At 41.8% G+C, this 12,803-nt stretch overlaps 1 protein-coding gene across 3 annotated transcripts in view; it reads right to left on the bottom strand.

Moving 5' to 3' along the window:
• Nucleotides 1-12,803, bottom strand: part of LOC126356200 (uncharacterized) — an 878,454-nt gene that overhangs the window by 47,122 nt on the left and 818,529 nt on the right. For all 3 annotated transcript variants that reach the window (XM_050007000.1, XM_050007001.1, XM_050007002.1), the window contains one exon: nt 6,992-7,185. In XM_050007000.1, the coding sequence (XP_049862957.1) occupies nt 6,992-7,185 (194 nt within the window). The remainder of the gene's footprint in view (nt 1-6,991; nt 7,186-12,803) is intronic.

Genomic DNA, 12,803 nt, shown 5'->3' on the forward strand with positions numbered 1-12,803 from the left:
CTCAACAACATGCCGAATGGACCGCTCAGGATTGACATCACGTTCTCTTCACCGATGAGTGTCGTATATGACTTCAACCAGACAATCGTTGGAGACTTGTTTGGAGGCAACCCGGTCAGGCTGAACGCCTTAGACACACTGTCCAGTTAGTGCAGCAAGGCGGCGGTTCCCTGCTGTTTTGGGATGCCGTTATGTGGCGCCGACTTACGCCGCTGGTGGTCATGGAAAGCACCGTAACGGTTGTACGATACGTGAATGCCATCCTCCGACCGACAGTGCACCTACATCGTCTTCATGGATGACAGTTCGCGCCCCCATCGTGCACATCTTGTGAATGACTTCTTTCAGGATAACGACATCGCTTACCTAGAGTGGCAAGTATGTTCTCCAGCTATGAACCCTATCGAACATGCCTGGAATTGATTGAAGAGGCCTGTTTATGAACGACGTGGCACACGAACCACTCTGAGGGATCTACGCCGAAACGCCGTTGAGGAGTGGGACAATCTGGACCAACAGTGCCTTGATGAACTTGTGGATTGTATACCACGACGAACTCAGGCACGCATCAATCCAAGAGGACGTGCTACTGGGTATTAGAGGTACTGGTGTGTATAGCAATCTGGACCACCACTTCTGAAGGTCTCCCTGTATGGTACAACATGCAATGTGTGGTTTTCATGAGCAATAAGAAGGACGGAAATGATGTTTATGTTGATCTGTATTCTAATTTTCTGTACAGGTTCCGGAACGCTCGAAACCGAGGTGATCCAAAACTTTTTTTCATGTGTGTATTTTGCTCTTTACTACTGGCCATTTCCTTTCCTGTTCCACTCGCAAATGGATCGAGGGAAAAACTACTATTTACAAGCCTTCGTACGAGCCCTGGCTTCCCTCATCTTACCTTTTGTTTTTGTGCTCCCTACTCAAAATGCACCTTGACGGTCTCAAGAGCCGGTTCTCTAAATTTCCTCAATAGCGCCCCGCACACAGAATGTCATACGTCCTTCAGGAATTACCATTTGAGTCCACGAAGCATCTCTGAAATACTAGTGTGTTGATCGAACCTAGCGGTAACAAATCTAGCAGCATGCCTCTGCGCTCCTTCGAGGTCTTCCTTTAATCGGACCTCGTGTGTATGTTAAACACTCAAGCAGTAATCAAGAATCGGTCACATCAATGTTCTACTCCTTACCAAAATGCCGTTGTTCTCCCAAGAAACCTCTGTCATAAACGTAAATAACAGCTGCTGATTCTGCGTGGTGTCTGTTCAAAACAACAGACACCAGACATTCATTTAAACCTCGCTCAAGCACAAGTAAAGTCATTTAAACTACTGAACATCAAAATAGCTTAAATTCTTAATTTTAACCGTTTACATACATATGACACATCAGATCACATGGAAATTATCCTAGAAATATTATGCCGTTTCTTTTCTTTTATCTGTCGTACCTTATTTATAATTTCTATGGTTTTCCTCCATTTTCGGACTTTTAAGTCTAAATATTAACAAAAATTTAAATTCTACATTAAATAATTTCCTATCTATTTAAAGTTTACGGTACTGCCGCTACTTCTAATGTTTCTGTCTTTATTTTGTAAGAAAAGTGGTTTTTAATTTGATATCCAATTCCCGACCTCTCATTTAAATATGTCTATAATTTCAGTAAATCTACTATCCCAGTCAGAGACATTTCTACGAGATGTTGTAATTGCATAATGCGTTGCCGAGATATTCAGTTTTACAGTTCAGGAATTATTTATAACATTTAACTTACAATAACTCATAAATTAATGAGGATAGCGAAGGCATGTCTTTACACGCGTAATCGTCCATCCCTTCCGCTTCAAATAAGCCTACTGACTCTTCAGTGATGCATGTGGTTCAAAATTCATTAATTTTGGGGTAAGCTTTAAGTCTGCACTGGACACCAAAAGCGCCCATGAGAAAGGAGCAGCCATTGTGCTGCCCAATGGTCATAAGTCACCTTAGCGGCCGGTGGAAGTACGGAAACAACCCTACCTGTGCAGAATAGAGTAACACAGGCCCTCCACATGCTCCTGTCAAGCTGATTTCAGGTGTCCACACGAACAGGACTGGATCAAACTTCCGACCGCCGCCTGTGCGTTCGCGGTCGCGTGTTTGTGATTGAATATAATGTCTCTTCCATTTACAATAGGCTGTCGTGTGACAGCTAGGGCTGTACATAAAACATCTATATTTCTCAAATGAGTAACAGTATATATCGACTATATAGTTTTTACCTTTATGTCGTTATACTGATATTGAAATGGCAATATCGAGTGCTGTTATTTTTATTTTATTTTACTTTTTTCGCTATTTTCCGTAAATATTTGCAGTTGTTCTTTTGAAATTGTAGTAGAACATAATTTTACTTGCACTGTTTGAAGGAGTCTTACTACTTTTTGGGCTTTCCTCACATCTAGTCTTTCTCTTTGACTGTGTGAAGCAAGTATAAAAGGCACAAAAAAGTAGTCCTATTGCACAGGAAAGGGGGGGGGGGGGGAGTGAGGAGGGGTGCCGGTGTGAACTGAATAACAAGATATCCGAAGTGTAGAAATAGCACATTAGTTGCGTTAAAAAAACAATTTTAACGCACGTAGTGTGATATTTCTTCACATCGGAATTCTTCAAAAACGGTTGCTGAAACTGATGAACAAAAATATAAATGACAAGATTGGTCTTTGCGGTGGGCAGAGCTGTCTGAGAGAAATGTCGACGCAATCGGCGCTCGGCGTTTCCAACAGGAACTGCAACTTTCAACTTCACGACGCAATTTTGACACTACGACTACTAGTTCCCTGGCGTTTGTAGAAGTGAAAAAATAGGAAGTCGACTTGAAGTGTTCCAGAAAAATCCGATATGTGACGAAACCGAACGACAGACCCATCGGACACATTTTATTGTGCCATTTACAGGAAGTTACCACTGTTAGCGAAGCGGTCACCGCCAAGCATGAATGTGTATCGTTTTCCTTTCAGTTCTTGCTCTGAAGGGGATAAGAAGGGTGCCAGATTGCTGGTGTACAGAATATCTAATAATGAATATACAGTTTAATGAAGTATTGTGCATATTAAACATGTGGAACCACTGAAAAGAAAAGTTTTCTAACAAATTCTTTCCTCGGTGGAGAGTGAAATTGTGGGTCTGACAACAAAGCTTGTGACAGGACGTCAAATTTTAGTCAAAGTAATCACTTTCCGAACCATGCTGAGTGCCTAGTGTGAGACTGAAAACGACGTAGAGGTTTTTATTGTTAATTTCGATGCATCGTTATTAATACGGAATGAACTGGGAATATCCCAAATGAGTGCCACGCTAAACTCGTTTTACCATTTTTTTTTACTGTGGTACCAGTAGGACTTTTATAGCGTATTATCTCTTTGTATCTTGTGTTACGTTTTCGTCTTGTTAGCTCGTTTCGGTATACTGTGGACGTAAAATTTGTTGTATGTTGGAATCTGTCCTTTGCTAAGCCTATGTAACTTCGTATTTACGAACTTAACGACTTAAATTAATGTATACTCTGCATTGTCAAAACAAACTGTAGAATCCTATAGCCAGAGTTGAAATGTCTGTAAGGGTACGTTCGGGAAACCAATAAAAACTGCTTAGATGTCACGTGGTTTAATACCTGAAATTTGTGAGAATTTTTATTGCAGTTTGCAAGCCGGAATATTTTTGTACTTTATTAAAAGTTATCATGTGTTCGGATTGTGAAAGTATGTGTTTCATCATTCTCGGAGCGCCTGACGTAGAAGGTTGTCTCAGTCTGATACGAAAAGTCGACATCTCGGTTAGAAGCCCGTGTTAGCTCGCCACTCTTTCGGCACGAGCGGGCAACATATAATCCGATGAGTAACTGGCATCCTGCCGGCTCAGTTGTTTATTTTTCTGATAGTTGCTTTACATACACGAGCCTGTTACTTTCTCAATGTATTTACTATTGTTGTTTGTTCATCAGCTTGAGCCGGGACGTATTTACTCTACAGCGCTACCACATCAGATTTGCAGTTAAGCCATTGTCCAGGAATTAATGCCACCACATAAAACAGATTGCAATCTGCGTAATTGCTTCCCTGCGTCGTACCTAACCACTCTCGCAGTCTTCGCTAAGTCTGCCTCCTTCCTTGCCGTCTTAGTGAGCTTGCTACCTGTTGCTGATGCAATCACAAACAGATGGCCAAGATACGCCGTTGTGTTTGACCACAAACGGAACCTGTGCAATCTCCACAATACTTCACACGTGTCAGAACAATGTTATGTGTGACTGTGAGTGCATTATGTCGGAGATAAAACGTGGGCACACTGTTGGTGCTCGTATGGTTGCTGCTTGCGTAACCAAGGCAGCCGAAGTGTTTGATATTTCAAGAGACACCGTAGCGAAGATTTGTATTGCATACAGGGAAAGTGAAAAAACATCATCCACAAAGTAAGTACGAGGATGAAAGTGTGTGTTAACTGATCGCGACGCACGGCCACTGAAGAGGAGCCATGTGGCCCAACAACAAATATCGTTCATGATGCACAGAATTAATGACGCCCCGAAAATTTCAAAGTCGATTTTCTTTGGAATTTTTAGAGTTACACTGAAGTGCTTTGGTTGATCGATATTTGAGTCCTGAACTTCACATACTATAAGTTTTAAAAAATTAAAAAATTGCGGTTGCCTTGCGGTCTCTTTGTTATGCTGTTGTTAGACAGCAGGTGAAAAGTAGGAACCAACACCCCCGTGATGGGCCTGCCTGAAGAAACTTGTGGACACATTCGTCGAATTGACGCTAAAGGTGGTTTTACATGGTATTAACGTGATATCTCTACAGCTATGTCCGCAGCTTAATTCCCTGAGGGGTCAGGGATTTTCACCTGCTCGAGATGACTGAGCGCTGATGTGTCGTCTTCATCATCATCTTCATCATCATCATCATTCATCCCCATTATGGTCGGAGGAAGGCAATGGCAAAAGACCTCCATTAGGACCTTGCCTAGTACTGCAGTGCGGGTCTCCCGCATCATTCCCCTCCGCTCTGACAAGAAGCATGGGACTTCATTTCCATTTCTACAGATATATCTGTACCCTGAAAGCCACATTACGGTGTTTGGCGAGGGTATTCCTGACATCACTGTTTTTACGAAAGTCGTGTGGGAAGAATGATTATTGAAAAACTCCTTATGAGATGTAATTCCTCTTATTTTATATTTATTGATTATTACGCGAGATGTAAGTGGGAGTATGTAATGTGTTGCCGAATCTTCTTGGCACGCACGAGCTCCAAATTTCGACAGAAAACCTTTTTGATGTACGAGCCCCCTTTTTGAGGGTTGGCGTTAGGATTCTTGCACTGAGTAAACTATCCCCTGACGAAATGTGCGGCTATTCACTGTATTTCTCTGTATCTTCTATTAACCCTACTTAGTAAGGGTCCCAGAGGACTATCACATACACTCAAGAACTAATTGAACGAGTGTTTTGTTAAGTCACTTCTTCCCTGAACGAATTACATTTCCTTAAGATTCTCCGAATCAATGTCAGCATGGTACTTGCTCTTTCTTCCATTTGTTTTATGTGGACATTACGCTTTAGGTCGCTACAGGTGGTTACGACTAGGAATTTCATAGTCGTTACTTTAACTAGTGATTTGTCGTCAATGGTTCAATGGAATGGTGGTGGATCTCTTCGCCTGTTTGCGCGCAATACGTTATATTTATTTACGTTCAGGGTCAGCTGCCTGTCTCTGCATCAATCGTTGATCCTCTACAGGTCTTATTGCATTTCGCGACATTCTGCTATTGCAGTTTCCCTATAGATAATGGTGTCGCTGGAGGCTACATTTTTTTGGCCCTTGTAGTTAGTTGAACTGTTATATAAACAAAGCAGAGTGCATGTGTGTGTATGTGCACGTCCAGGATTTCTTCCCAAACCCCTGGATCAATTTTAACCAAATGAGGCACAGACACAGCAGCGCTCACAAGAAACATCACTGTGGAATTTATAATGTCCTAGCTCCAAAAGGAGTGGAAATACGGACAAAAATGTGTTTTTTGCAAAGACTGGCCTAAAGGCTGACATGCATGACAGGTATATTGGGGGGAAACAATATCGGTCTGCCAAATCAACCTACTTTCCAGGGTGGTCTGCATGTCAGAGGCAAAGAATAATTTTCTGGGCCTGACATGTTGGCTGCCCTGCATGATAGATGTATTGTATTGGTTTAGTTTGTCTCTGTTTTCTCTACATGCTTTGTGAGGCAGCCTGTACATCAGGGGCAAATAGATCGCTTTTAAGCCCATGATGTGCACCCTGTCCTGCATTAGATGTTTGTTGTTGGAGTAGTATCAACCTGCGTTGTTAAACTGTATTGAAGGGGCTACACGTGATAATGAGCTTGGCTGGGGACAGGTTGAGATGGATAGAGGAGGGGGAAGGACAGAACAAAGGTAGGAGGAAATGGGCAGATGTGGGGAAGGAGGGGCAGACGCACGAGGCAGGCGAAAGGTGTAGTGGGCAGGTCTAAAGGGAAGAAGGAGAAGGGGAAAGACAGAGTTGGGAGAAAGATATGGTCAGAGGGAGGGGGAGGAAGATATGGTTAGAGGTTGGAGGAAATGGACAAAGAGTGGGGAGAGGAGGAGATGAAGAAACAGAGAGAGTGGGAAGGAGGAGATAGATAGAGGTTGGACGGTCAACTGGATAGACAGAGCGAGGAAGAGGTGGACACAGAGAGAGAGAGGAGATGCATTCAATATACATGCCGTATAGATACGCGGTTTGGTGTAAATGGGAGAAAGACATGGACACAGAGAAGGAGAAGAGGGTGTGTGTTGAATATATGTGTTGAATGTATATGTGGTCGAAACTAGGGTGAAAGAGCTAGTTAATATATAAAGTATGTGTTTGGAGGCAGGTGAACACGGCCAACAAGGGCGATGATCCCGCCCCTGAGACTGCGCCGCCGCCGAAGGTCGTACCTGTCGGTGACGTGCGTGTCGACGCGCTGGTCGCAGTCTTCGCACTGCAGCTGGTCCTGGTCGCCCGCGGCCGCGCCGCCCCCGCCGCCTCCGCAGCCCGCGCCGCCCGACTGCCACCTGCTGCGGCTGCTCTTGCTCGTCTCGCTGCCGACGCCGGAGTCGTTGCGCTCGATCTCCGCGCAGCTCTTGCGCACCTGTGGACAACGAGCTTAATGGAGAAACTGTAACACGTAGCACTAAGAAACACAGGTAGTTGGTTGTCGACAGGTATCGATACTGGATCCGCTTCTGCCCTTGTTATAAGCAGGGATTTTTTGATTCTGGATCAAACGTCTAGGAGTGGTAGACCACGTCATCAGGAACAATTTTTGTTAGGTACAAAACTTTCACTGACGCATCATAGTGGCGTTAGGACTCTAGTATTATTGATTATGCCCCTGAGAGACAGCAGTGTGTACGCGCTCTGTGACGTGCGTATACAGTGTGTGCTGCCTGTAATCAAGTCATCTGCTGCACGTGAAAGAGGCCAGACTGAGAAAAACTTAAGTTCCCGATTCTCTTCTAAAATATCTTCCTCCACACAGAGGCGCTCATTCTTAAACTTTTCTTCTTGAGCGAAAATCACTCCATCAGTTTACTGGGGTAGTATACACCCAGCCACCTCTCAGGTGCATAACGAGTAATAATAGATGCAAATCTAAATTGGATTGAGCACGTAACTGTAATGAGCAAGAAGGAATCAGCATTGGACTATGCCTACAAAAATATTGAAAGCTCTTTTCACATGACTTGAAAAAAAAACTTGTACTCATACAAACACCTACAGTCTAAGGTGATAGTGATACGCACATATACAGATGGTGGTAGTATCGCGTGCACAATGTATGAAAGAGCAGTACATTGACGGAGCTGTCATTTGAAGTAAGGTGACTGGAGTGAAAACGTTTGCGACGTGACTATGACAGCACGACGGGAAGTAACAGAATTTGGACTTGGAATGGTTGTTGAACTAGACGTTTGGGACATTCCATTTCTGAAATCTTTAGGGAATTCAATTTTCGAGATCCACATTGTCAAGAGAGTGCCGAGAATACCACACGTCACGCATTACCTCTCACTGCGGACAAGCAGGTGGACCACGACCTTCACTTAACGACTGAAAGCAGCGGTGTTTCGTAGAGTTGTCAGTGCTAACAGACAAGCAACGCTGCGTGAAATAAGCGCAGAAATCAATGTGGGGCGTACGAAGAACGTATCCATTGGGACGGTGCGGTGAAATCCAGCGTCATTGGCAGCAGACGACCGATGCGAGTGCCTTTGCTAACAGCACGAAATCGTCTGCTGCGCCTCTCTTGGGCTTGTAACCATACCGGTTGGACCCCAAACGGCCGGAAAACCGTGGTCTTTTCAGAAGAATCACGATTTCATTTGGAAAGAGCTGACGGTAGAGTTCGCGTGTAGCGCAGACCCCACGAAGCCATGGACCCAGGTTGTCAACAAAGCGCTGTGCAAGCTGATGGTGGCACCATAACGGTTTGGGCTATGTTTACACCTAATGGTCTGTGTCCTCTGGTCCAACTCAACCGATCATTGGCTGGAAATAGTAATATCCGGCTACTAGGAGACCATTTGCTGCCACTCATGGAATTCGTTTTTATGGATGTAAATGCACCATGTCACCGGACCACAACTGTTAGCAATTGGTTAAAAAACATTCTGGATAATACGAACGAGTGATTTGGCCACCCAGATTGGCCCTCGTGAATCCTATTTGTGGGACATAATAGGAAGGTCAGTTCGTGCACAAAATCCTGCAACGGCAACGCTTCTGTAACTATCGACGGCTATAGAATATTTCTGAAGGTGTCTTCCAACGGGTTTTGTGTCCATACCACGTCCAGTTGCTGCTCTGCGCCAGGCAAAGGGAGGTCCGACAAGTTATTGGGAGGCTTCCCATGATTTTTGTCGCCTGTGTCCTTCCAGTTATTGATTACAGCGATGTTATGCTGCAACGTCGGTCGCAGGAAAGAGCAGAGCACCTGTAACTGGTTGTGGATGCCTCTGTTCGATATATCTGTGAGGTTCGACTCTTTTATCATATTTCACCATGATGTGAACAGCTATGCTGACTGCGTGCAGACAAGCGTAGAGACTTCCATACCCTGTGTCTTTTAAGGAACCATTTGCACTCGATCACAGACGATATTTAATTTACCGAAATTAGATTATATGTATCAATTTTTTAAGATAAGAGAAAGCAAAATAAAGGAATTAACACTGCTCTCTTGTCACGGCGAGTAGGCATCAACACACTCTTATGTCATTCGTTGTCCTAGAAGGACGTAATATTTTGTGTGGCTCCACAGTTAGCCATATTGATACTTATTTGCAGAAAAGAGGCGCAGAATTAATAAGTCGCTCTCATTTGTGAATTATCTGCAATTATTTACCTAAAATTTTACGTGTCATTCATATCGGAATGTATATGTTGACATGAATATATGTTTTATTAGTAGTTTTAGTCACCCCATTGTCATGATTCAAGCTGAGGTCAGATACCAGACTTTGTCTGCAAAAAATATATAATGAGTCCTGGCTACGTTCCGTACATCTTCGGACGTGCGAAGCTCGATAAATTCACGGCGTAAATTTTAATCTCTCAATTACTTATCCAAGCAACAATAATTATTATTACTACATTTATTATTATTATTTTATTTTATTTTTATTTGTTAAAGTCTGCTCAACTTTCTTATCAACGTACACTGTCTATAATATCTTTCCTCTACCTTAACGATCTTGTCTCAACATCATGGCAGAAACATCCGTTCCCATCAGAGCAAAAACCTCCGCACCACCCCATCCATCACACATTTTCTCGCAGTGGTTCTTGTTATTAGGAATCCGACTCCGGAATGACGTCCTGCATTGCATTAGAAGCCGAATAGCATCTTAAGCTTCAGAAGATAGTTAATGAGGTATCTTCTGAAGCAACAGTAATGACTGTCATTGCTCCTGTACGCACTCGTAACCCACGTACATCCTTCTTTCAGCCGGATCTTACTCATTTCCCAGTATTCTTAGCTGGAGCAGTCGCCTTAAATTTCTTTTCTCCAGAACTCGCTATATCAGAAAACATCTATCTTGCGCACCTATAAATCTTTTTATATCTGCCAGTGTCATTATTGTTATTATTGTCATTATTACTATTATTATTACTATCATTATTAGTGATAGCGGCAGAAGTAGTAGAAGTACTGCCTGTACTAACTTTATTACTTCATAGTATTATTTAGTCGCAATGTCTCAATAGACACTCAAATACTAATTGTAATTTAAAAATTGTTATTTCTTATGTGATTATGATGTAGTAAAGTTATTATCTGCGTGAAAAACTGGTTCAAAGTATTAGACGGCCTGATGGCCCTAACCAGATTACGTTAAATAAATGAGTAAATAAAAACAAACAGACGTCTAGAGTCGCCGAGAAACAGAAGCGAACGTTTTGTCTCTAACCGATATTGTTCCCCAATGACGTGGTCTGCCACTGTTGATGTTTGATGAGAATATTTTGAAACTCCTTGTATAAATTATCTGTCATCACATATCCAAGAACTCGAAATAGTTCTTTTTGCGGATGATATAAGCATTATAATGAAGCTTAATGAAGAAACTATAAAATCTGAAAATGTAAATAAAATACTTTCGCAACTAATGCCTGATTCTCTGCAGAAGCCTGTCACTGAACTTTAATGAAACACAATATATGAAATTCTGTAATGTATGAGGCCTGCAGATTAAAATATGGTTCACCGTCGAAACAGTGTGAGAACAGTTTGGGTATGTGTGGTTTTCTGCATTATTGAGGAGGGCCAGTGCCTGTAAGCAGACAGGCAAAAGTACTATTTCTAACAATAGCATGCAAAAAAGCAACCGAAGATGTATTCTGTATAACCTCAAAAAGACGATCACAATGCACGGGAGGCAGAAAAACACACATGCAAACATTTCACAAAATACTCATATAAATATTTGCATCTGACAGCGAGAATAAATTCACGAAAAGGTCGTGGTAACCACGAAAATATACGTAACTGGTGAAGTGTTTCATCATTTAAATCATGACATTTAATTTTGTTTCTGCGCTTCGATTATCTACTCCTTTATATATGATGCAGTTGTCAGAAGTAATGACTAGGTGATGATTTACTTTCAGTGTTGAAATTCTTACGTCAAGGTCCTAGGTACAGTATGTATGTAACACAGTCATCAAATTATTGGGTAGTGAGTTAGTGGAGACTTCATATTACTTAATACAGTTCACTCATCGGATATTCGTGAATGTCTGAAATTATGTTGGTGGAGTTCACGTATATCAAAGTTTTACGGCAGTGTTATATTCTTCTTTCAGAGTTAAGCAATAATGATTCCATCTTAGTGAAGATCCCTTTTCATTCTAATATACGTCAGTTTTCAGACTGAAGGGGGTTGCTATTAAGATTTACCAGATGTAAAATTTACTGTGACAGTGCTATTAAATGTTATCGATTGTTTAAAGGGAGTTTTAAAGGTGTGTGTGTCAGAACCACATAATACTCCCGTATTATTCTTATAGTGGAAGCAGTTGCTTATAGTTGTTTGGAAGAAGTACAATTGATCGTTCCTGATTAAGGTCCCAATAATATACACACCCATAAACTAGGGACATTTTGTACTATTTCCGGAGTTCTGACAATGTACTCCATTTACGGGTACCATGTTTCTTGGAGCACAAAAATTGAACAGACTGTACTTCATCAAACCTTAAAGTACATTCTTCTACTGGGAATAACCACTTAACGATTTTACCAAAAATTCTACGAAGAAGAATCAAGTTTTCTTTTCATAGAAGTACTCTTGTGGTTAAAATCTTGTCTGAGTTTAAAAGTTCCGTCCGTAGTCTGAAGAATAAAACATGAAAAATGCCTGTTCACAGCGTCACTGACACTTTAAGAACGACCTTTCTTCTCAAAGTGAAAAAAATAGACGCTAAGGAGCTCCAGAAGTGTACTTAGTAGCGTCTGTAGCAAGATAGTAGTCTTCAGGAGCAAAGCGCTCTTTCTGATTGAAGAGCAAAATGCACCATCCCCTCTCACTTTCTGTTAAATACAGCTGCTTTTATAAAGTTATATAACTATCGAAAGCTTTTTATCTATCAACCACTTATCCGCTAAAATTCAAATTTCCATTACCACCGCTGGCTTTCCTACATTGTCACGGTAATAACCCCAACAGAATTTAGAAGTAGGTATGGACGCAACACAGCATACTTAACAATTTTTCCTGCCATAATTCAGATTAACCATAAATACAGTCACTACAATTTCTAATTTCATGAAAACTCTGACATCACAGACAGACAGATGCGAGAAAGGTAAAGTAAGTAGTGTACCTGCGGAAGATAGAGAAAAATAAAAAGTAAATAAACAAGGAGGAAGAGTTGTGTAATATGCATGGACTGGCAAGAAAACTGTAAGACGAAGTATGCGACCTTGCCGCTCAAAGAAGGATCTGCTTGTGTCGTAAATCTTTATCGGAAGGGAATCTCTCAATTTTGTCTTTTGATTGTACTGGAGACATGGCACACATCGCTCCTGCCAACAAACAGCAGTTTTACTGCGGAGGCTATGTTTTCATCGTTTTCATTTTACCGTTGTTCCAGAAGGTTTTACATATTTTAAAACCGTGCACAGTAATAATGTATTCGGCAATAAATGTTGCCTCTCTACACACTCTAAAATGCAAATCGTCCACCGCTTCAGAAATGCAGAAA

This window comes from Schistocerca gregaria, chromosome 3 (genome assembly GCF_023897955.1).
Source record: "Schistocerca gregaria isolate iqSchGreg1 chromosome 3, iqSchGreg1.2, whole genome shotgun sequence".
NCBI lineage: Eukaryota > Metazoa > Arthropoda > Insecta > Orthoptera > Acrididae > Schistocerca > Schistocerca gregaria.